General features: G+C 55.6%; 2 protein-coding genes across 8 annotated transcripts in view; one reads left to right on the plus strand and one right to left on the minus strand.

Moving 5' to 3' along the window:
• Iqank1 (IQ motif and ankyrin repeat containing 1) overlaps positions 1–1,810 on the plus strand; it is a 35,166-nt gene extending 33,356 nt beyond the window's left edge. Inside the window, exons 8-14 of the mRNA XM_057792519.1 lie at positions 191–330; positions 437–491; positions 603–695; positions 929–1,037; positions 1,132–1,228; positions 1,303–1,437; positions 1,507–1,810. Coding sequence (XP_057648502.1) covers positions 191–330; positions 437–491; positions 603–695; positions 929–1,037; positions 1,132–1,228; positions 1,303–1,437; positions 1,507–1,810 — 933 coding nt within the window. The remainder of the gene's footprint in view (positions 1–190; positions 331–436; positions 492–602; positions 696–928; positions 1,038–1,131; positions 1,229–1,302; positions 1,438–1,506) is intronic.
• A 226-nt stretch (positions 1,811–2,036) lies between these two features.
• On the minus strand, positions 2,037–24,181 carry Scrib (scribble planar cell polarity protein). 7 transcript variants are annotated; one of them, XM_057791603.1, is made up of 38 exons: positions 23,669–24,181; positions 22,326–22,443; positions 22,131–22,209; positions 21,947–22,036; positions 21,801–21,857; positions 21,663–21,726; positions 21,489–21,563; positions 21,275–21,419; positions 20,798–20,916; positions 19,802–20,001; positions 19,561–19,727; positions 19,347–19,474; positions 19,126–19,251; positions 18,242–18,406; positions 17,347–17,718; positions 16,347–16,409; positions 15,760–15,849; positions 15,187–15,264; positions 13,852–14,175; positions 13,660–13,740; positions 13,323–13,580; positions 12,812–12,922; positions 12,441–12,734; positions 12,183–12,371; positions 6,488–6,598; positions 6,355–6,411; positions 6,158–6,232; positions 4,885–4,947; positions 4,325–4,408; positions 4,092–4,190; positions 3,817–3,976; positions 3,592–3,739; positions 3,326–3,511; positions 3,103–3,245; positions 2,988–3,025; positions 2,788–2,862; positions 2,484–2,535; positions 2,037–2,393 (listed from the first exon to the last, which is right to left on the minus strand). In XM_057791603.1, the coding sequence occupies exons 1-38, from the start codon at positions 23,825–23,827 to the stop codon at positions 2,263–2,265; spliced, it is 4,974 nt and encodes a 1,657-aa protein (XP_057647586.1). In that variant the 5' UTR covers positions 23,828–24,181; the 3' UTR covers positions 2,037–2,262. The 7 variants fall into 7 exon arrangements, with proteins under 7 accessions (XP_057647586.1, XP_057647585.1, XP_057647587.1 ...); XM_057791602.1 differs by having other exon boundaries at positions 19,347–19,477; XM_057791604.1 differs by lacking the exon at positions 16,347–16,409 and having other exon boundaries at positions 19,347–19,477.
• Between the last annotated feature and the right edge of the window lie 303 nt (positions 24,182–24,484).

Raw genomic sequence — 24,484 nt, forward strand, 5'->3', positions numbered from 1 at the left:
CCTGGAGGCTCTGCCACTGGAGCTGGGTCTGCTTGGATGTGGATGGTGAGCCCAGGGGACCTATGGTCTTGGCTTATGAGCTATCGGTTCTCAGCCATGGCACCCTCCTCGCTTTTCCAAACCCTCTAAGATGTGCATGCCTCCTTCCTCAGAAGACACATGGCTCTAAGACCAAATGCCCTGTCATTAGGTGGCCTCACTGGTCGCAGTGGCCAGTGTGCTGCAGTCGTGGGACCTGAGCCTCACAGAGGCTATGCTCCAGAACATGGAGGCTGAGCAGCAGCGCAGGGCCCAGGAGGCCCAGAAGCACAAGGAGGCTGAGGCCAACCGGTGCGCCGAGGGGGATGTGGGGGCTGCGGGGGGGGGGGCAGGAGAGGAAGGGGATGTGGAGCAAAGACATGGACAACTTTGACCAGCCAGCTTCTTCCCATTGCAGTATCAACCTCAAGGTCCAGCAGCTGGCTAAGGAGCAACAGAGGTGTCACAAGGAGGTGAGCTGTGACCCAGGCCGCCCTCCAGGAAGGAGGCCCTGGGGAGGGCCTAAGAGCTGGAGGTCAGGTGAGGGTGAGTTGCTGGGGTCTGCGAGCCTTGTCTGCCCACAGCTACAACAGGCCTACTGCGAGCTCAATCGGAGGATCATGGAGCATGATAAGTGTGAGAGGAAATGCATGGGCAAGACTGAGCTCACGCTGCAGGTGGGGCTCCGGTGCCCTGCGCCGGTCTGGGGGTTCCCCTTCCAAGGGATTTTCAGGCATCTCTGCCTACCAAACCTAAGGTGTCACTTAGTAACAGTGACCTCCTTGGGGTATGGGTAGAACCTGGAAGTCCTCACCTCTTGTCTGGGCAGCCGACCCCTCCTCCACCCTCCTGCGGAGTAGGTGGTGACTCTGTGATGGAAGAGCAATGGTCAATGTGGCCCCTTCTCTAGGCCATCAAGGATGCAGAAGCCCAAGTGGACAGGTTGCGGCAGGAGGCACAGAAGGCTGAGGAGACACTGGCCATGGCCAGGCTGGAGCTACGGGAGCAGACCCAGGAGGGTGGGCAGGGCTGTGGTGGGGCAGCTGGGGACCTGGAGGGGGGATGCCAGGGAGAGGATTCAGCATTTCCCATGCTCCACAAACACCTCCACAGAGGAGGAGACGGCAGCACCTGGGCTGAAGTGCAAGGTCACGGAGCTCCATGATGTGCTGATGAAGGACGTAGGTGACCGGATCCGAGCTGATGGACGGTCAGTACCCAGGCTGGGTGTGGGTACAGGTCAGAAGTACCCACAGCCTGCAGTGACCAGGTGGCTGCCTTCAGGTGGCCTCTTGTCATCGACCCTTCTGGCCAGGCAGCCACTTTCCTGAGATACCAGGACACCAACTATGTGGACACAGTAAACCCGGAGCACTTGAGACCCGAGTCGATTCGGCTGGCTCTGCTGGGGGCGCTCAGGTATGGCACTCAGGGCCCAGACAGCCCCACCCTGGGCCTCACCTGCCTCCTCACCAGACACACCTACAGGTACGGGAAACCACTGGTGTTTGACCTGCGGGAAGTGAACCTGTTCCCAGCGGTGCAGCAGCAGCTGGACGCGGTGCAGCCTGGCCTGGCACAGGCCTTGTTGAGTCGTGGGCTGCTGGCACAGGAAGGTTATCTGTCCCTGCTGCGGCCCACTGACGGACCGGAGTATGACCCCTCCCAGTTCCAGGAGGCACGCCTAGAGCACTTCCGCCTCTTCTTTGTCACCAGAGTTCAGTGGCCACCAGCTGACCAGCTGCAGATCCTGCTCCCAGTACGCGTGCAGCTGTCCGGTGGAGGATTCTAGTCATATCCCAATAAAGCATGTGCCCCAGGCATTTCTGTGAGCAAGTCCACATCCCCAGGCAGTCTGGACCCAAGCGGGACAGTGGCTTTGGAATTCCACAGGAGAACAGGTGCCAGGGTAAGGGAGAGGGGCGTGGGAAGGCAGACTTGCATGCTGGCACTTACTTAACAGGGCAGGAGGAGTCAGTACAAGTAGGTGGAAGTATAAAAGGACAAGAGGGTAAAATGTAGTTAGCTTTATTCTCCTTAAACCACAAAATAGAGTCTTTGGTTGTACAAACATCACTAGTTACAGTCTCGCCATGAGATCCCGGCTACAGGGGCAGTTAGTCAGAAGCTGTAACTCCTGAGGGGGTCTCTTTAAAATGCTAACACCAAGGCTAAAAGACTTGGGGTAAGGGAGGTGATGAAGCTGGCAGGCTCCCCACCCTAAGTCTGGGGAGGAACCTGGCCCTAGGAGGGCACAGGGCCCAGGCCCCGGCGTCCTGGCCGCATGGCCCGACGGCTACTGCACAGCGTCATGTCTTCAGGTGAGGGCCTGCCAAGGAGCACCAGAGCCACTTCTCCGTCTTCTTCCTGTGGGCCTGGGATAGAGAGGGGTAGAAAAGCCATGAGCCAAGGGTAGCCAGATCTCTGGCTGCCTGGGCACTCTCCCCAGACAGGTGTCAACTCACCAGGACTGGAAGACGGTTCCAAAGTCCTAAGCTCTTCCATGAAATCTGGTGACTGGTGAGGAGACAGGCTGGTCAGGGCAGGCCCTAGGCCTGCCTGCATTTACATACAGAGGCTTGGCTGTCTGGGGGTAGGCCCACAGAGCCTGGGACAGGGTCAAAGCAGACTGGACCGAGACCAAGCTGGGTGGGGAGGCCTCACAGGCAGGAAGCAGAGCAAGAAACACACAGAAAGGGATAGAGGAGGGCAAGTGGCAGGCAGAGAGGCGGTAGGAACATGCTGAAAGGGCCAAGTAGCCTCCAGTACCTGGATGTCATAGACAGGTCTGGAAGAAGGCAGGGCTGCGAAGGCCCTATAGTCAAACTTCTTTCCAGATAGAGGCTTGAAAGGACAGCATGAAGGGAAAGGCAAGAGAGTGCAAGGGAGGTGAGGCTGGTGGGGAGTCTAGAACCCCGCAGTGTCAGGCCGTGGGGTGTGTGGAAGGGCCCGAGACATAGGATCCTTACCAAGCGTCCAGGGGAGGCACTGGTCTGGAGGCTGAAGTCTGGGGAACAAGAAGAGAGTGTTGGGAGAAGTGCTCACTGCAGGAGGAGCCCTTTGCTGACCCATGGAAACACATACCCTCTAATGGTGTGGGTGACGGCGTGGGTGCAGGTGAAGGGGCCTCAGCCAGCCGCTCCAGGGGTCCTCGCTTGCCACGGCCTTCCTGGGACTTGCTGAGGACCATCTGTGCACGGAGAGCATCTTGCTCCAGAGACTTCATTCTGTGGAAGCAGAAGAGAATGCTGCTGCATGGACCTGATGTGCAGTGGGCAGGGTCTGGTGGGGGTGGGGAGGTGCTCACCTGGCTGCCCTCCATAGTGCTCGCTTCTCGGCCTCTAGAGCCCGACGTTCTGCAGGAGACAGTGCTCGCTCTGGGGCAGGAAGCTCAGGACTCTGCATGCGTAACCGCTCCTGATGGCGTCGCTCAGCTTTGGCTGTCCTCACAGGGGCACTGCCTCCCAGGGGTGGGGGTGAAGATGAGCTTGGGCTGGAGAAACGGACAGATTATGTTGTGGGAGGGCATGCAGCAGACAAGCCAGGGAGCGGGGCTCAGCCTCCCGCACTCACCCTCCTGCATGGCCTGGCACAGCCCAGGACTGCTCAGCCTCCTGCTGATCATCTGGGGACTCCCTGTCCGAGGTGAGCCCCATGTCAGGCCCTGAGGTCACTGCCTCTTCCCGAAGCATCTGGGCTCTCTTCTGCTGCAGCTTGCGGGCTGTGGGCAGGCAGACATTTCACACAAGGCCAGGTCATCATCCCACCCAGGCCTCTCCTCAAGTCTAGGCTCCTCACCTTCTTCCTCCTGCATCTTCCGCAAGTCATCAGCACCCACCAGGGACACACGCTTGGGGGGACCCTCTGCCTGAGGTACCCGTACCTCCAGCTCAAAGTACTTTTGCCGTTCGCGGAAGGACAGCTGCTCTGGGGAGGCTGCGGGACCAGGTGTTGGAGGCTAGAGGGGGAGCAGGCCCTCAGACTTGGCTGGTGTTTCTCTTGGGGGCACTCACCCTGGGTACCCAGCCTAGAGAGAACATGCGTGGGCAGCAGCAGGGCACCCCTGCACATACCTGGGCACCACTGTCCTCAGGAGGGCGTACAGCGGGCACAGCTGCAAAGGCCCTATAGGCCTGCTTCACATTGGCTGGTAGGTCATCAGGGGAGGGCAGCTGGGGAAATAAACGGAAGTGAGGCTGGGGCCACTGTCCAGTGCAGCCACTTCCCAAAGAGCCATCAGCTAGAATCCTCCAGCTGCTCCAACCCACATCCACCATCCTCACCCACTGTGGAACAGGACACTCACAGAACAGGGACCACCTCTGCCCCTGGGGGCCGGGGAGCCCCTTGGCCAGGCCTGAGCCATTGGCTGGATCATCCCCGGTTTTGTCTGCAAAGGGGAAGGGGGTGGTGGCAGAGGAGAGCAGGATCAGAGGTGCCGGAGTGGGAGTAGGGAGGGACAGGAGGAGAGAGAGACAGAAATGGAGACGGAGTAGGCTACAAGGGGACACTCATCCAAATCCCTGTCTTGGAAGGGTTGAGGTTTGGAGCTAGTCTGTGCCCACCCCCACCCTGCAATGCATTGTCAGGAATGCTGGAAACATGCCCTTGCCATGCAGTGGGAAAGGTGGGACTAGGAGAGACCCACAGACAAGAAGAACAACTGTACAGAAAAGATCGTATGCTCAGTTTGTGAAAGGCTTGAATTCCTCCAGCAAGGTCCCTGCCTTCACCAAGGCCAGCTTTAATCAGGAAGCTATCCCTGGACAAAAACACATCTGACACCAACACCCCAAGGGGACCCTGCATACCAGAACCCATCTGCACAGGTGCCCACAATGGGGCACCTGTTACTGGGATGCTCACTTGCTGGCTGCCAGGGGAACAGGGGGCCTCAGTCATCTTCCCTCCAGTGGTCACAGATGGTCCCTTGAGAGAGGGTAGCGGTTGGGAAAGAGTCAGCTGGCTGAGTGGTGTCCTGGCAGCACAGGGAGAGCCCTGTTCCCTAACCTGACCACAGCCCAGTAATGCCATCACACAGGCTTGGATGACCATTAGTCCTCCATAAAGGACACAGGTGACCTGGCCTTAGCCTGGTCACATCAGTAGCTTACTGCCAAAGGTGCAGCCCTAAGATCTATAAGGAAAGCTGGGAAAAGATGAACAGACTGAAAGCAGACAGCTGGGACCCAAAAAGCCTACCCACCTCCAGTCCCCGAGCCAGGCTTCTTTCCCAACCGTGCATGAGTCAGAGAAGCACCCCAACCTATAGCTTCCTCAAATTATGTTGGCTTCTGTTAGAGCTGTTTGGAGCAGGGAGAAATGGTACCCCAAGATCCAAATGCCCTTCCTGACCCCTCCCTGTCTCAGCAATGTCCCACCCAAGTCGACCCCTTAAGCACTCACACTCTGGCAATGGTCTCCAGTCATCCTCTGGGAGTGATAGTTAAATATCTCTTGGAGAACAATGAGGACTGAATGTCCTTTCTGCCCGCCCCCAGGCCCACAACTGTCTCAAAGGCCACACCCCTACTTAGGTCCCTGAGTGGCCACTCCCAGACCAGCTGTTAGTGCTGCACCTTCCACACCCACTAGGCTTTCTTCCACAGGCGGCAGCTGCTTCAGCCCACCCCCTCCATGGTAGCCATGTCCATGAAACCCCAAGACGCTGGAGAGGAATGACAGCTGCCCCTCCCAGCAGACTGCCTGCAGCAGCAGGGTTCTGCCCGACCCAGTTATCTGAGGGTGGACACTGGGGAAGAGGTCAGGGACTTCAAGGCACCCTTGGAACCTATGACAGCGGATCATAGCAACAGCCACAAAGTAAGGTCAAAAGCTTTGCAGACAAGGGCTGGGCATGTAGGTCAGTGGTGGGGTGTTTGTTATAGCATTCACGAAGCTCCATCCTGTATCCCTAGCACTGCCAAACAAGCACAATAAAAAAATCTCAAATGCTGCCTAGCTAGGAGGCAGAGCTCCAGCTCAGACTTCTGTAAGCCTCCTGATTCAAGACAAGGTGCTCTGCATGGTGACTGTGACACTCAAGCTGGCAGCCGTGCCTCCCAAGGGAAAGAGGAAGCTAAGACAAGGGAGTCTGGCAGGCAGATAGGTAAGGCGGACAGGCAGACGGACTACTCACTCTGTGCAAACTGCCAGCACTGGGCACAGCAGCCAGGACACGGTAGTCCAGCTTCAGGGGCTCCAGCTTCCGACCCTGGAGAGTGGAGTGCACCTCAGTGCTAAGAGGACTATGTCCCAGGAGTGTGACTGCCCACCCAGCACTCCTGGGCTGTGTCCACCACTGCAGGCTCTAAGCTGGGTCTGTGTGGGACTCACCAGAGTCTCTGGTGACTCAGGCTCCCAGGGTAGGGTTTGACTGCTCAACTCTTTCTCCTGTAAGAGGAGCGGACATGATCAAGAAATAGTAGCTCAAAGTCAGTCTCAGGCTGACAGCCACTTTGATCCTGACCTTGCCTGGGCCTTCAGGACTCAGTTCCCGGTCAATAGATGAAATGCTTTCCAAGCTGTTCCGGTGGCCAAGGCCTGCTGCAAATGGGTTGGCAATGACACCTGGAGACACCTGCAAGGAGAAGAGTGGGCTGAGGAAGGAGCTTGCTGGTAAGGTCCCACTTCTGGAGCAAGCTGGTCTGGACCCAGGACCCCTTATCCTGACAAGCTGGACACTTGAGGCTCTGTGGACAACCTGCTGGTCCATCCATGCCTCTTGTGTACCTGTCTCCAACCCTCCTGGGACAAAGAGTAGTTATGACCCTAGGTTCATGGGGCCACTGTGGGTGTAGGTCATGTCTGCACACGACAGGAATGTGAAACAGCCATGCTCAGCCACAATGCTTGGCATGGGGATAAAACAAGCTGACTGTGGCTAGTCTAGGAATAAAGGAGGAATAGCTAATAAGATGGGACTGGGAAGGGAGCAGCCAAAGGCAATGAGCTTGGGAGCAAAGTAGTACTCCCAGATGGATAGATAGGCTACATTTAAAATGTGTAGTCTGGGTGCTGAGTAAGGATTCAGAAACACTATAAGGGGAAATTAAACTAGCTCTGGAACTGGAAGTCTGGGAAGGAATATGTGCGTGCACGTATGTGTGTGTGTGTGCGCGCGCGTGCCCGTGCACACATGTGTGTTGTGCTGGGCAGGGAGCAGGGAGCAGGGAGCTGAGAGCCATGGCCTGGGCTAAAATGTACTTAGATGAAGGGTAAATATAGATGATGGAAAAGTGGCCTCAGTTGCCTTCCACCCACAAAGCACAAAGGACCAGGTCAGGCCTCTACCACCAGAGGAATACAGGAGGGGGAGGTGATAGCAGAATGGAAGGCAAGATAACAGTCACATGGTTGCCGTCAGAGTTCCCTCTACATGCAGTGTGGCCTCAGACAAACCCAGCTATGTGCTGCTGACCCAGAGACCACTGAAAGGACGAGAGACCAAGAAAACAAACAGGGGGCAGCTGCTCACAACTGCCAAGATGGACTTGAGGTCAAGAGTGTCAAGCAGGAGCAGGGGACACAGTGATCACTAATTGTAACACTAAACAAATGAGCAAACATCACTAGAAATAAGAAAGCTGGATAATCACAGTGGCAGACAAACTTGTTTTTTTCAGACTGACAACATTACTAGATCAAACAACAAACAAGATGCCTACCTTCTTCACTTCTGGTAATTCAATCAAAAAGGCACTAGGGAGGACCGAGAGGCAGGCTCAGCGGGGTGGGAAGGACTGCCATACAGAGGGGCTGAGCAGACAGTAAAAACAGCAATAATAAGGAAGCCTGGTTTCCCACGTCAGAAAAGTCCACTCGAGTAAGAAGGGCTGACCTGTGATGTTGACTGGAAAGATCGACAATGCCAGCAAGTGACCCAAGGCTTCCCATGGTTCCAGGAATAACCAGATAAGAACTATTCACACACCGCCCTTCTCTCTGGCCATGATACCCCGACTAGTGCACTAGACCTTGGCTTCTAACATCACCGTCACCAAAGAAAATCAGTACTCCAGGGGAAAATGCCCGGCCCCACAGCTTGGCAGGAAAGTGTGGGACGAGTCCAGAAGACAGCGGATGGGTGGTGTCAACTTGACTCAGGCCCAGCCTCAAGCCCCTTCCACGAGACCATACTGGAACAATCTGATATTAACCTAAGTGTGATGGGATAAAGAGATGGCTCAGCAGTAAAAGCAATTGCCGATGACATGGGTTCAGTTCCCACCATCTCCATGGCAGCTCACACCTGTCCAAAACACTAGTTCTAAGGGAATCTCTCTTGTGATTTTCATGGGCTCCTGCATGCACTCTGTAAATATATTCATTCAAGCAAAACATTCATACACAGAAAATAATAAATCTTCACCAAAGCAAAGCTGTGACTAATATGTGGAAGGGTCTGTGTTGGTGACAGGGAAGGAGATGGGATAAGACGCCAGCACAAGACCCAGTCCTTACAGCAAATGATCGGGAGCCAGTGCAAGAGCAAGGTATGAGAACTCACTCAGGTACCAACACAGGCACTCAGGTGACTGAAGGGAAGAGGATTGGAGAGAAAGGTCATTCTAGCTGGTGTGTATGTGTGTGTGTGTGTGCGCGCGCGCGCGCACACGCGCGCGCTGAATCTGGATTGGAAGATGGATCACTGTGATAAAGAAGATGGACATGTGCTATTGTAGGGCGAGCCTGAGAAGTCCAGCAGCTGCAGGTCTGGTAACAAGAGCCTAGATGTATGGAAACCCTGCAAGAACCCCGAGAACACCAGTCCTTAGCACAGGGCAGGCAAGATATAGCAAGGCCACCCTCCCCCGCACTACAACCACAAGCCTGAGGGAGGTAGAAAGATGCAGGTCAAAGTCACTAATAGCCGGCAAACTGATCCCACAGGTCAAACAAGCTCAGATGACTCAAGTGGGTAGTTTGAGAAAAGTGAGGTGCTGGGTCAGCAAGATGGCTTGTGGGGAGAAAGGCAACTGCTGTTAAGACTGATGAGCTGAGTTCAGTCCCCAGGACTGACATGGTAGAGAGAACCAACTCCCACAAGCTCTCCTCTGACCTCCACGTATGTACCATGGAACATACACTTCTCTTTGAAGCGGAGTGTGAGTAAGGGTATCTATATGCTGTTCCACACCTAGAGGGTTCAGAATGGGCAATCTTGTGGGGACAGCTACCAGTGCCAGGTCCTCAGCTCTTCTATGAGAAGCCAAGAGTCACCCTGCAGTAAAGAGGACTAATGTGTGAAAAATGTTCTTTTCTCCCAAGCATGGAGCCTCTGGGACCAGGCCAGTCCCACTGGGCATATATGGAAGGCCCCTTCAGGACACCCAGTGCCCACTAGAGATGACTGCTTTTACAATTACAAGCAGAGATAACACCCTCAGTTTGGAAACGTTCCTACAGAAACTACAACAAACAGTTGCTTAAGTCTGGCACAAGGCAAAGCCACTGGCCAGCACATTAGTGGCCCAAAGTTCCAGGCTGAAAACAGACAATGAGGGAAGTCCTAGGGAAGAGGCCCCCCTGATCACTGTGTGATGGCTGTGAGCCATAGCGCTTCTGCCAGGAGATAAAACAAAGCCAGCCAACGAGGAGCCACTGGCACTCACAGAAAAGGAGAGCAGCCTGAAGAGGCTCAAGAAAAACTCACAAAATGATCCCAGAGTCCCAACCAGTTGTGTGATGGAACCTGGCATATCTGTTCAGAAGAGAACACACAGCAGACAAAACTTCAAGAATGGACGATGTAAGAGCTCAGCAGTAGAGCACACTATAAAGTGACTGCCCCTGCACATTGTCCCGGCAGGCTTCACAGCTCACTGTGACCAAGTCAAGAAATAAGTCCTAGAGTTCATGGGACCTACCACACAGCCACATCATGCTCCCTCAGCAGTAAGACTTTCATTAATCACTTGGGGACAACTGATGAGCATTGGTGGCACATGTCTTTTATCCCAGCACTTTCGAGAAGGCAGAGGCAGTCGATCTCTGTGAGTTTGAGGCCAGCCTGGTCTACAAAGCAAGTTCCAGGACAGCTGGAGTTGCTGTCTTGAAACAAAACACCATATTCCACACACAGCCCTACAGAAGAAGCCTTAACTCATAAAATTTGTAAATTTTTGCAACCAAAGGATCCTGTCCTAATAGGGAAACAAACACAAGACACACAGATGTAACTCTAGCTTCGGAGGGCAGGGGGATTGCCAACTCGGCTACACAGTGAGACTTGTTTCAAACAAACTTTGGAGCCAGAAACATCAAGAAAAAAAAAACTCAGTGGAAGAAGGAGAACAGCTTCATTCTGGGAAGTACAAAAGGGGGCCCCAGAGTTCAGTGCAGCCCTCCCTAGTATGTGCAAGGCCCAGGATGAGACCCCACCCCGAGGGTGGGGAGCAGACAGTAAACTCTGTGTGAAGGTGGTATCTACCTGCAGCACAGGAGCAGCCAAGGCAGCCTGAGAGCAGACAAGGACTGAGGAGGCAGAGGTCAAAGCAGACAGCTGCTGTGGGCGGGAAGGCTCCTCAAAGGCTCCTGGTCAGCTGCCAACTGTCCAGAGTGTCTCACTAGGTAGGCTAGAAATCTGCCTTGCTCCCCAGACAGAGTACAGATGAAGACCCAGCCAAGACAGGCTTTGGCAGGACCAAGCATGTGTAGATACACAGTGGCTTCCCTACGCTCATGAGCCGCCCAGGTATTGCAAGAATAGTCCGGGTCACAACAGCAGGGAGCAGATGCACGGCCATGGGGACCCAGAACCACATCAGCCTGAAACGCTGAAGTTGATGCTCTTTCCAGGGGGCTTTGTTCTGAACGCGAAGATTAAAGTGTGCATGAAGCGACACACTTTTAAACACACGTGCGAATGTGAGTAAACAAAATGCAGGTCTTCTCTAGGGATTAGACCACCCAGGGAGAAGACACACAAAAAACTCCTCCAGGATACAGGACTCTCTTGGAGGAGAAGCGGGACAAGAGTCAACCTTACGTTAGGGAGTAACACCTCACTCAGACTGCAGTACAATACCCAGAGATGCTAACACCAAGGCTAACTTGTTTCCCACCCAGTGACCCTCACCAGCTAGTCTAGGACAAAGTACAGGTCTGTGGCCAGAGGGTATCTTTCTGCCAGCATCTAACAGGAAGTCACCAATCCAAAGATCCACTGCCAAAGGAGGCCAACCTAGCATGGTTGCCTGTCCCTAGGTTAAAGGAATAAAAGCTATAGGGAGTGGGAGTACAGTCACCAGCACCCTGGAGACCAGCACAACTGGCAAGGATGTCCAGGAACAGCAGACAGCCAGTGCACATAAAGGGCCCTTGAAGGCTCACTTGGACTACAGGCGAAGCTGTTGAGGGTCCTAGGGACAGCAAGAAGGCAGGACAATGAGGAAGAATGAGCCCAGAGAGGAGCAATGAGACTAGAGGGAGACTTGTCCACGGTGCCTGCCTCTTGGGTTTAGGCCCAGTTCTGATGGCTGGACATTCTTGTACTACTCTAGGGAGCCAGAGAACAGAAGCAGCTCTACCCTGTGTCCATGCCCTGACCTGTGGCAATACCGAAAGACGCCAGGAACCAGAAGGTGGGAGGAAGTTCCACCAAGGGACTATGAGAGGGACACCCTAATGGTCAGTAGGACCAGGAAGCTGCCTTCCTGCGATGGGGGGTAGGGTACGGGGGACTCTGAACAGTGCTTTCTCTCTTCCCTGTCCTGCTAGCTGCTGTGAGCCCTCAAGTACTGCCTTCCCAGAGCCCTGTAAGAGCTGTTTTCTCAGGTCCTGATCACATGGGTATAGACACAACCACTTCCACACTGCAGGCCCACCCAGACTAGCCTCTAGACAGTACAGTGATGAGGGCTCAGAAAAGGGCCTGCAAGGTGGATCTCTGTGAGCTTGAGGCCAGCCTGCCCTACAAAGCGAGTTCCAGGACAGCTAGAGCTAAACCGTGAAACCCTGTCTTGAAAAACAAACAAACAAACAAACAAACAAACAAACAAAAAAGGGGGAACTACATACAGAACACAGGACCCATCACTCCACTCCCACACAGCTGGTTCCTAACTGCCAAGTACTTTCCAGACCCAAGCAGAGACTGGACTCTGCCTGACTGTAAAGGTCACTGCTAGGACAGCACCCAATCCCCAGGGTAGGCCACTAACCTCCATGGCCGTGGTGGTGCTGGTGTCAAAGCCATCACAGACAAGCACAGTTAGGGTGTCACCCACACTGCGCAGGAGTTGTACTGCCTCAGCGTGTGTGAGGCCCAGTAGGCTCTGCTGGTTCACTTCTAGCAGCCGGAGCCCCACACGCAGCCGTCCGTCACGCCCGGCAGCCCCTGTAGGGCTCACCTGTAGGTAGAACAGTGTGAGACAGCCACCAGGCACCTATCCATGGCCCCAGGAAGGGAGAGCCCTCACCTTGGAGATGAAGATGCCCTCATCGGTGGGGTCACAGGGGTTCCCCGCATGGCCCTTGGCACCTCCTCGGATGCTGATGCCCAGCTTCTCCCCAGGGGCCTTTTGAATGCAGAGTTCTCGCATGCCTGGAGGTGGTGGGTCCCTCCGCACAAGCAAACACAGCTCCAGGCAGGGCCTGAGAAGGGCACTGACCGCCTCTTGATGTGTGGCCTCCCGAACATCTTGCCCATTCACTGCGAGGATGCGGTCCCCAACCCGAAGGCCACAGCGAGCAGCCAGGCCCCGAGGAAGCACCTGCAGGAGAGGACCACATGCAGTAGTCTGGCTGGGGCGGGTGCTTCTTGCACGAGTTGCCTGCCAGGCCTACTTACCTTGGAGATGAATACACCAGGATCCTGGACACCAAATGGGTGGCTGGAGTGATCAGAGCCTCCTACGATGCTAAGCCCCAGTGGCCCACCAGCCCTGGGCAGGCAGATTTCCTGAGGACAGGGGTAGGCCTCAGTCAGAGCAGGGCAAGGGGGAAAGAAGCTAACACTCTGGCAATGGGATTGGCAAGGAGTGTCGGTAGGATGGAGAGGCCCATGCGGACCCATTTGCCTCTGGGGTAGTCTGCTACCCCGCCATACAGTCTGACATCCACACATCTTCACTGACTATAGGCATGGAGCAGAGCAGGCTACTGACAGACTATGCTAGGGCAGATGGGGAAACACCATGGCGGCTGACTGGAGAACCTTGGCTTCTCGGGCGTATGTAGAAAGGTCGTGAACTACTTCTGCCTTGTGTGGCTCCATGTTATGACTAGCGGATCCTGGGTGGGCTTTTATTCTACACTTGGAGCTGAGTGGATGCCGAGCAGGATATGAGCAGGTGTCTCACCTCCACAGGGTATGGTCCTTCCAAGGCAGTGGCCAACAGGCTAGGGGACAGCCTAGGTAGCATAGGTTCCCCGGAGATGGCAGTGGTCATGGTAGCAGCAACAGTAGCAGTAGGGGTTGGGGAGGAATGTGGTGGGGGGCTAGGTGGGTAAGTCCCTCCAGTCTCCCTCTCCAGGAGCAGGGAGATGGTAGGGGAAGCAGCAGTCAGCAGGGAGACAGCATGGTCGTGCCTTGCCTCAGTCATGTCCACTCCATTGATCTACAGGGACACACTTAGGTCAGAGATGGTAAGCAGGACAAACAAAAGACACTATCAGGACATAATTAGCCCCACTCACCGAGAGGACTCGGTCACCAACTTGTAGAGTGCCTGCCCGATGGGCAGCTCCTCCCTCCGCAATGCGGGATATAAAGATACCCTGTTGGGAAAGAGAAGCCACATTGAAGCCATTATATTGGAGACCTAACATGTCTCTGCTCATCAGGGACAGTCCCCTCCTCCACCCTAGGCCACCCCATCGATGCCTCACCCCATCGCCAGCCCGGTAAGGTGTGGAGCCTTTTCCACCAGCAATGCTGAAGCCCAGTCCCTTTTCACTGCGCACAAGACAGGCAGCATGGCGCTGGCGGAGGGGTACAGGAGTCTCAGGCTGAAGCAGGGGCAGGCGCAGGCCACCTCCCCGCCGCTCCCGGGGACTATAGTCATCCTCAGGGCGCAGGGGGGTGATGGTGACTGCGTTTTCAGGCTCCACCATTCTTTCCCTCCACACTCGCATCTGCACAGCAGCGCCTGCGCCCCGGAGGGCTTCCACAGCCTCATGGTGCTCTGCATCCTGTAAGGCCACACCATTCACCTGTGGGCAAAAGAAGACAAAAGCTGTAGCACAAATCAGCATCCAGACATAGCCACCCTGACACTCTAACTACGGTATACTGGTGTCTTTTTCTTTTCTTTCTTTTTCTTTGGGTGGTGGGGGGGAGGTGAGGTGTACTCCTGGCTGTCCTAGAACTCACTCTGTAGACCAGGCTGTCCTTGAACTCAGAGATCTGCCTGCCTCTGCCTTTCACGTGCTGGGATTAGAGACGTGTGCCACCACCACCCAGTGCTTATGATCTTTCTGTTTGTCTTCATGCCAGGATCCAGGCTAGCCATGAGACACAGGCAGATGTCTGAGGCCATTCTACACTGGTGTCCCCACTCAGAAACTGTCATTTGCTTAGCAGAGAGCATGCAAGGCAAGGCTATTAGGCTGCCAACTCCACGTGCTTCTAGGCAGCACTGGGACTGGAGCTGAGCAGGAAGCACGAGGGTAACAGCATCCCCTCTCCCCAAGTCCTCTCGGTCTGGAATCCCAGAGCCTTTTACCTCACTTGGCCTTGTCCCCACAGGAAGGTCAATGCTTTCCTGTGAGTTCTCCAATGGCCAAGTGCCCAGGCAGAAACCTCTAGGGCTTCCAGAGAGACCAACTTCCCATCAGGACTGCTGTGGTCTGACCCTACCAGGCTACTTCTGAACTGCCTGGTACCTCTTGTTTAGGCTGGGGGCTGCTTCTTTGTTTTCACATCCCATCCCCTTGTAGTATGGGGATTAAACCCAAATTGTCACACATTGTAGGCTAGTGATCTACCATCAGACTATATCCCAGACCCAGATGGAGAGGGAATTTGGCATGGAGGGCTTCTAAGCCTACTGTTTAAGGTCTCAATAGCTTTACCCAGTAATCTTTGGGCCCTGGACTTCTGGATGGGGAAGACAGAGTCCCCACTTCCTGACAGGAGCAGCCAAGTAGCCCAATAATCAGAACTATGCAGACTTTGAAGGGATCAGCTGTCCCTTGCTACAAGGCAAGGGGGTCAGTACTTACCTCAAGGAGTTTGTCACCCACTCGGACTCCAGCACGGGCTGCAGGGCCCTCCTCAGACACTCGGGAGATAAAGATGCCCTAGTGGACAAGTGGGGACTGGTCCACAAGAGCACAAGCACCTTCTTATGGCTGTGAAAGGTACATAGGCCAGACACAGCTTGGCCTGCCTCTGGAGAGGATGCGAGGACCCCAAATGCATGAAGGGAGAACAGCGGTCCCCGAGGTCAAAGGGGCTGTACTCAGCTACTGGGAGGGCTCTAGCACAAGTTAGAACATACAAGTCAGAGCCAGCATGGGAAAATGGGGACAGAAAGCCTGTCTGTAGAGGGAACAACTCAGCTGCCATGTAAGCTGTTCTCAGACTCCTGACATCCTGCAGGACCACCCGCCGGGGTCTGTTTGGTGCCCTGGGGTGCCCCATGCAGCACACCTCAAGGATGGTGAGCAGGACATCTGGAGTGACCACTGACAGCCCAGAAAGAAGAGGAAGTCTCTTAAGACAAGAATAGCAGGTGTGGGCAAGAGAGAGCTCATGGAGACTAGGCCCTGGTTACTGACAAGGCAGCTGCTCACCTCATCATCTCCTTTGTAGGGGGTGGAGCCTTTGCCCCCTGCGATACTGATGCCCAGGCCCCCTGTCTGTCGCACGATGGTGAGTGTCAACTGGAAACAGAGTGGACATGGATATCTGAAAAGACCTGGGATACCCAGGAGCTTGCAGCAGCAGAAAGGGCTTGCTGGTTGCAGACGACCCCATACAGCTCATCCTTGTGTATCTGTGCCCACTTGGGTAGTAAAGAGAAGCAGGGAGGCTCCTGCGATTGCAGTAGGCACAGCTTCTGTGAGCTAGCCCATGCAGTACAGAGCTAGCTGTCCTTGCTTCTGTACATAAGGATACCTTAAGGCTCACAGTAGGATATAAGAAATGGCCCAGTGTCTCCACTCATCCCCTACCAGGCAGGCTGCCCCAGTGTGGAGACATGCTTGCCCAGCCAGGAGACCAGAACCCCAGCCCTGTGGCAGCTGTCAGGAAGTCTTCTGGGAGAGGGTCTGAGTTTGAGCTATGGAGGTGGGGAGAAGTTGAGAGCCCGCAGCCCAGGAAGCAAAAGTCAGCAGGAGCCCCGGGCCCAGAGCAAAGAGCAGCAGCGAGCAGTACAGACCTCTTCCTCCTCAATGCGAGCAGGCTCTATCAGCAGGTTATTGGCCTGGTCAAACGACACCCCCTGTTAGGACAGGAGCAGCGAGGCATGCAAGTTAGCCACCGCTGGGAACTGCCACCACCTTACCCAGCCCTCACCACAGGTAGGCAGGACAGAAGGAAGATCCCGTAAAGCTCTTGTGATCTGAGTCAGCCCCTTCCCCCCAGATCCTCCCGTCTGTGAAATTATGAGTAACTCTGCAGACCACTTATATGGTGTGCCTTGGCTGCCTAGGATGAAGGCTCCAGAGGGGCAAGTCTATTCCTGGCTGTCCCTGACTGACCCCCAAATTGCCCCGGATATCATGTATCATCAGCTCATACTCTCAGGACAGGAGCACTGTAGGGACAAAAAGGACTACACTTTAGGTAGCTAGGGCTTCCTCTGGCCTCAAGGAGTCTGCAGTAGATGGACAGGTCCTTTTTGAGCTATCAAAAATCAAACATGAGGATAAAGAAGAGATGCCACTGCTCTCTAGTCCTGCCTGGATCCCAGAAGGACCTGACAAGGCATAAAAGCTTCCACCAGATCCATAGGACTGGACACAGGCCAGCAGTAAGGCCTCAAGGCTGGTCACTTCCTGAGGCAGGAAGGATCCTGGGAGAGCCAGCAGCTCCTGAGGAGGACCTTGTCCAAGATTCCTGAATACACAGGAACACAGAGAGGCCCTTAGCTTCCAAGCGCCCCTGACCTCCCACCCTACCAGGCAGACCCAGGGAGGGAGCTGTCAAGAACTTTAAGTAAGATCAATGGCAGGGACTCTTGGGAATAGGTGACAACAACACCAATTTTATAACATTCATTATTCTGCTCCTGAGAGCCAAGGCGTCAATAAACCAGGGACAAACCTCTGTGCCTGTCAGATTAGGGCTGGATGGACTTCATGCTGTTACCTGCCAGGGTCCAAAGCCGCCTACTAAGCCAGTGGAGCCTGGGTCAGGAGGGTATGAATGAGACATACCTTGACAGAGGGAGCAGAAGCCACAGCCTCTTCTTTGTCGTCTTCTTCTGTAGTGGCTTCACCTTCTTCTTCGACCCTGTTCTCCTCCTCCTCTTCATCCTCCTGGGCTCGGGGAGCCCAAGGTGTATGGGGGCCATTGTGCCAACCTCCGGTGGGGCCCTCCCTGTCTGTCTGCACCCCCTGCAGCAGGGCTACAACAGCTTCGGGTTGCGGGAGCTTGGAGATCTTGAAGTGCTTTTTGTAGTGGGGGGTGTCTTTGCGGATGAGTCTCTGCCGGCCACTGGGCAGTGTCCAGGGGGGCTCAGGCTGCCCCTCTTCACTTTCACCATCTTCCCTGGGCATCAGTGTGTCCTCTGCGAAGTGCACTGTGGGCTAAGTGGTACAAGGATGAGGGTGGCATCCTGGCCCCAGCTCACTCCTCCCAGGGCCCAGCTATGGCTGACTGGTCAAGTCCTGCAGCTAACAGCCTGAAGCTGACCAGTTCCCTACTGTGCATGTAGAAGTACACAGAAAACGCAGCTCTTAAGACCAGAGGACACTGCTCTTTCCAGACGCACATGGCAATGCAAGTGGAAACCTAAGAACATGTAAAGATAAAGCAGGTGGACGCACAGCCTGGGACACCATCTAGGGAAAGCATATAGGTGCTAAATCTGACAGTACTGAGCTTGGCTAAAAAGTGAACTTTACCCTACCCTGGAACCCTCAGGACCATCTTCCTGTACCATGTTTTGCAAACTCTGCCAGAGGAAGCCCTGCGAGATCCCACTGTGGCTAAGCAGCATATGACATGGTCCCAATCACACATCTGGCTCAGGAAGACATAGTGGATGAGAAGCATCGCCCCTGGAAAGCCTTTCTTCTAGCCTCAGGCTTCCTTCCTGTCTGCCCTTACCTCGTCATAGTCCTCTTCTATCTCCTCCTCCTGGCCAAGCATGGTGTCTTGCTGGCCTAGGCCTTGTTCCTCCGTCAGCAGGATCTCGGGCTCGCCTTCGGAGACTGTGCTTGCTGACGGGGCAGAAGCTCCGCTCAAGCCAGACTCTGCACTCAGCCTCTTCTCCTGCAGAGAACGGGGTCAGGCTGCATCAACGTTTGTCACCCTGGGGGTACACTGTGTGGCAGGCCTCTGCTAGGCTTCCTGCTGCCCTGGTCACATATCCCCAGCAGGCTCACTTCTTGCAATCACACCCTGACTGCTTCCAGAGGTATTCAAAGTCACGGTCTATGGTCCAGACCTTAGCAAAGCCTTTTCCCAGATTCAAAAGAACAAATACAAAAGATCCCAAGAGGACATCAGCCTAAGGTGAGCCCTACTGCTACCCAAGTCGGGAAGTAACCATGCACGGCCAGTATATAACCTGTCTGCCTAGCCGCTGTACCCAGGTACCGAGAATCATCCCACAGCCCTAACAACAGAAGCTTCTTAATGAGCAAGGGCCCTGCCCTGCTCCAGCACCAACCTCCTTCCCAGGAACAGATGGGAGAATGAAAACAGTAGAGCTCTACTTCAGCCTGACCCCTACCAACCTCATCCTGTGCCACCATGCATGCCCAGCACTTGGTCCTGGAAACCACAGCCCTGGCTTGCCTTATTCTGACTCCACAGGTAAGCACACCTGTACCCTTTGCCCAGCCCGACCCCCAGCTGCTGCCTGATTATGGGGCCCCAGTCCTATTCACCAGCTTCTCTCCAGGGCCCTCCTCCATGGAGCCTCTGCCCTCACAGCTCCACTGCCAGGATGGTCGGACATCCAAGGGTCCCAACCCCTTCGTGCCTACCTCCTCTGAAGGGGAAGGTGGGCCGGGGTCAGGCTTGCAGACGAAGGCCTCGTTTCGGCGCTCCTCAATACCTCTCTTCATCACCTTGAGTTCACTGGGGTGGGGCGTGGCCCTACGCTGTAGGCCCTGCCATGGGGACAGGGATGAGGAGCAGAGGCCGGGAAGGGGTCAGGCAGGGGTGGGATAGAAGTGTACCGCCCAGAGTCCCCACCCCTCCATACCCGCTTCTCGGCCGCTGCTTCCTCGGCGTCCTCGTCACCTTCAAGCGTCTCCACGAACTGGATGACACTGACCCGGCTCAGGGGGGCCTCACTACAGCTCTCGGATGGACTGCTCTGCTGGCCGGGGTCTTCTGTGTAAGGCCAGAGTCAGGGAGCCACGCTAGGATCTCTGTCTGACCACCCACCATTCAGGACCCAGCCATCAGCAACCTACCGAGGCTTGGCAAGGGCTGCTGGGGCAGCAAGTAGCAGGTAAGCACCTTTTCACCAGTCTGGGCATCATCCTCAGTCTGGAAGCGGAGCATGGGCTGTGCCTGGTTCTCAGCCAGCCACAGGGCCTTGAGGTTGAGGTGAGTGAGTGCAAACGGCAGACTCCGCAGCCTGGAGGCCAGGCAGGCATGGTCAGCATACATAGGGGATGCAGCCTGGTCCCCAGGGGCCACGCAGACACTCACCGGTTCCCAGCTACATCAAGCACATGCAGCTCAGCCGTGTGCGCAAGCTCAGCGGGGAGGACAGCCAGGCGGTTGTCTCTCAAAGAGAGCACACTGAGGGCCACACAGCCTCCGATCTCAGGTGGCAGCACCTCAAGATGATTCCGGTCCACATTAAGGTTAGTCAGTTTGGTCAGCTTGCCCAGAGAGCGGGGTAAGGCCTGGCCAGGAAAAGGAAGGATCTGAGGCTGACGGAAACCCCCTGGGGTAGGAGGAAAGAGAGAGGCCTTGGAAAGTAAAGGCCCCCCCTTAAGGTAAACTGCCTAGTTCACCAAGGTTCCTCACAGCCCTCGGGAATTATGGCTGGACATGGCATCAGTTTGTACACCAAGGACACCTAACACCCTGCCAGACCACTTAAGACCCCAAACTGTCTTCTCTAGCCCTGTCCTATAGCCACCTGGCTCAACCTACCAAGGCCACGTATCTCTGGCCCCTCCAGTATCCAAGGTGCCTGCTACTCAGAACTGCACTTTCATTTCCAGGGCCCTGCCTCCTCTCACTACTGTGACTCTGGATCCTCCACATACAGGAACATTCCACACTCCCACACGCCAGGCTGTCGCTGTGCTCATCACTGTACACACCTCTGGTTTGGGCGCTACAGCTCTCGTTCTCCCTGGTTACAATGGGGCACACAGACTCAACAGCAGTCTTCTTCCTGTCCAATTTACCCTTGCCTTCTTTCCAGTCCTCCCTGGCACCATACCACACATCTGGAAAAGCACAGCTTGAGCACTAACTGGCAGAGTCCTGTAGGGTCCCACTGGTCCTAGGCCATCTCATATGCCAGTGAGCTCTTTCTCCTGACCCCAAGGGTGCCCTAGCAAGCACGTCCCTTGGGATCAGCCACCACCAGCACATGCCACTGCCATGAGATGCTTGTGTTCTTGCTACACATTAGCACTGACTGCACTCAGCACAGCCTAAAGGGCTTGGTACATAAGGTTGCCCTACCGTCAACAGGTTCTCTGTGAGGATCAGCTCAGAGAGGTTCTCACAGTCCCCAATGGCCTCGGTCACCTCGCACAGCCGGTTCTGGTCCACCTTCAGGATGGACAGCTGCTTCAGCTGACCTAGCATCAAGGAGACATGGTAACTAGTTGGGCCAGGTCAAGGGCTCTTGAGAATGTGTGGGTCTTCAAAATGACCACAGTCTAGTCCCATGTTCTAGTGACAACTCATTTCTCTGAGAACACCAAGATTCCCTATGCTTACTTACCCCCAAGGCTCGTCCCCACCCATGACCCTCGTAAAGCCACATGCTCTTAGGTACTAGCTGTATAATGGGGTATCCAAACCCAGCCTTATCTGAACCTTCCCTCTCCAAACAGTTCTAGGGTAAAGTCAGATCCTAACCCAAGATTCTGTTTGGCGCCTCATAAGGTCATGGATAAGAGCGTACAATTCCCAGGGCCCTCTGTGCACACTGACCAATGCCCTCCGGCAGCCGCTGAAGTAAGTTCTGGGAAAGCAGCAGATCCGTGAGCAGCGCCAGCCCACCTAACTCCACAGGGAGCTCCTCTAGACGGTTCTCTGACACATCCAGGCATACCAGCCGCCGCAGATTCCCTAGCTCCTGAGGATAGGCAAGAGGTCAAAGGGCAGTCAAAGCTAGGAGGATAAAGCTAGTCTCACCCTCACTTACCGGGGGCAATGCTGACAATTGGTTTCGGTCTAGCCACAACTCCCGCAGGTTAGGTAGAGCCCCCAGAGTGTCAGGCTGTAAGAAGGGACAAAGATAGGAAAAACCACGATGACATCCTCCAGCAGCCGCTGTCCCATACCCCCACCTGGCTGTCCCCAGACACCCTCACTGTACCAGCACTTCCAGGTCATTGCCTCCCAGATCCAGCTGCTCTAGCTTGACCAGGAAGGACAGGGACCTGCAGAAAAAGAAGTCTTGACATCCAAGCTCCAGCACAGCCCTACCACAGCCTCAGCAGAAGCCCGAACTTACGCAGGGAGAGATTTAAGCAGGTTTTCCCGGAGCTCCAAGGTCACCAAGTTGGCCAAGCTGAAAGAGACCAACGGCCAAAGCTGAGGAAGGCAGGGGCAAGACAAGTACTCCCAACTCTCAGACCCACTCTCTGAGGGGATACTCACTTGCCCACATCTCCAGGCAGTGCCTGCAGGGATACATCATTCAGGGCCAGGTGAGCCAGGCTGCGTAGCTGTGTGAAGCCATCTGGTAGCCTAGAAGAGGAAACAGCAGACCTTAGATGCCCGCAGAAGGGTTATAGACCCTCCCACAGTCCAAAGCCAAGCCCCACTATGTGGTGACGCTTACCTGGACAGGGGGTTCCCACTGAAGTCTGCAATCTCCAGAGCCTTACAGAACTTTATGCTCTCGGGTATCTCGGGAATGTCTGTGTGTGGAGAGGTGTTGCCATGAGGATGTTACAGCCCCAGGAGATCCCAGGAGTGCTCCCCATCTCACCCCACATCCACACAGCAAGAGTACCACCCCCTCCTGCCTGCCCACCGTTCCGGGACACATCCAGCTCCACTAGCTGCATGAAGTTAGCCACTTCAGGAGGCAGGCGCTGGATCTCGTTGTCACTGAGGCCCAGTTTTCGCAGGTTCAGTAGCCGGAAGAAGGGCTGTGGATAGCAGAAGACGTGATAAGGTGAACAAGCTCCAAAGCAACAGCTCTAAGGGTGGAGAGGAGTCTCTAGACCAGGAAGATCATGCCCCCAGGTCCCCGGACTTCTGCACGTGCCAGGTCACACAGGTTCTGGAGGTCTAGTCGTGACACCTAGTGTACTGGAAAACCAGGCAAAGAAACATGCAGAACACACCCCTGCCCACTAGACGCCTGGGCTCCCTGGGCTCATCTGTCATATGCGCCACCACTGTTCTGCTGCCCAGACAGCATGCCCCAGCGGAAGCATCACCAGCTCCTGACTGGATAGCTCCTGCCCTCTGCCCTGGGGGGGGGGCGCGGGTCAGTCTTAGGATTCTACCCACTACCTAAACTGCTTCTTCCACCACAGATAAACTCTTCAGGGACCCCAGCAACGAGCAGCAAGAGCTCGACAAAGACCACCAAAAGAACTGTAGTAAAAACACCTGGGAGAGACACACGCACAAAAACTTCAGGATTCACACATAGATACCATAAAGATCCGTGAATAACAAGAGCTATCACAAATATACCTACGCTGGGGCCACACCCCATGCCACCCAGCCCTCAACAATATCAGACCACTCGGTCCCCCATCTCAAAAAAGTAAACCTTTCATAACCTGCTTCCTCTGGTCTTCTTTCTGGAGTGGCCTAAGAACAACAAAACCAACAACAAACCGACAGGAAGGAACACAGGCAGTGAGAAGTGGGCCCACCGCTGAGAGATGACAGAACAGATCCGACACTGCACGTATCTTAGGAAGATTCCACTCAGCTTTGAACCCAAAGGGGGAAAAGGGGGGGGGGCAGAACACGGTGCAAGAAAATCAAGCCCCTACCTCTAAAGCAGGCCAGCAAGCTGTTGCTAGCCCAGGTCGACCTCGCACCCTGGTCCCATCCACCTCCTGTGTTCTCACGGGTTTCTCTGTTGGCTCCCCTTTTAGGCTCAGTATCCACCCGTTTCCCAGACAGGCTGCCACCAGGTGCCAACACAGGCGACTGGGGGAGGGTGGGGCTGGCTGGGGCGGGGCTCTGGCCAGTAGGAACCAGCAGGGCCGGCTGGAGGTTGCGGTACCGACCAAGCCCGGGCAGCGCCTGCTGAGGTCTAGCTCCAGCCGGCCGCCCTAGAAGTCACACACTGCCCATAAAACTGAGCGCGGGACCGCGGACGGGGCAGCAGGTGCTGCGGCGGCCGCTCACCTTAGGTAGCTCGCGCAGCTGGTTGGCGTCGAGCAACAGCTCCTCGAGGCTGCGGCTGTAGCGGTAGATCTCCTCCGGCACAGACTGCAGCGAGCAGTGCCTCTTATCCACCGACTCCACGTGCCGGTTGCAACGCCAGAGCGGGATGCACTTGAGCATGATGCGGGCGGGCAGTGAGCGCGGGCTCGGGAGACGCTCGGCGGGCTCGGGCCGGGGGGCGGGGCTCGGCCCGCATGAGCGCCGAGCGCAGGCAGAGCGGCACGGCCCGCGCGGGGGTGGGGCGGGACGCCCGGACCCGGACTGCGGCCGGGGTCGGCACCAGGCTCGGCCCGCGTTCAGTACAAGCTGTAGTCTCGGGCGGTGGCGCCCAGCTGGCAGCGCAGCCTGAGCAGTCAGCGCTTTCTCAGGTGCTGGGGGCGCGGCGGCGGCTCCGCATCCCGCCCGGCCCGCTCACCTAGCAGCTCGTCCGCCCGCAACACCGCAGCCGGAACCGCCGCCGCTGCCCGCGACAACCGCCCAGCCGCGCAGCCCGCCGGGAAGCCCAGGCCCGCCCTCACTGCTCAAAACTGCAATTCCCAATAGACCCCGCGGTATGGCGCCTCCGACGACCCGTAGCCGCCCCGCGCAGAGCATGTCGGGACTTCCGGCTCCGCTCCGGCGTGACACAAGAGCCGCAATAACGTAGATCCCGGCCGATAGCGTACCACGAACTCCCTTGGTCCTAGATCCAAAGGCTCTCAATTTAAACCTCTCTCAGCACTACTCATATGAGCGAGAACTGTAAGCCAACACCGCCTACAAGTGGAACTAAAGCAA

This window comes from Chionomys nivalis, chromosome 17 (assembly GCF_950005125.1).
Source record: "Chionomys nivalis chromosome 17, mChiNiv1.1, whole genome shotgun sequence".
Classification (NCBI taxonomy): domain Eukaryota; kingdom Metazoa; phylum Chordata; class Mammalia; order Rodentia; family Cricetidae; genus Chionomys; species Chionomys nivalis.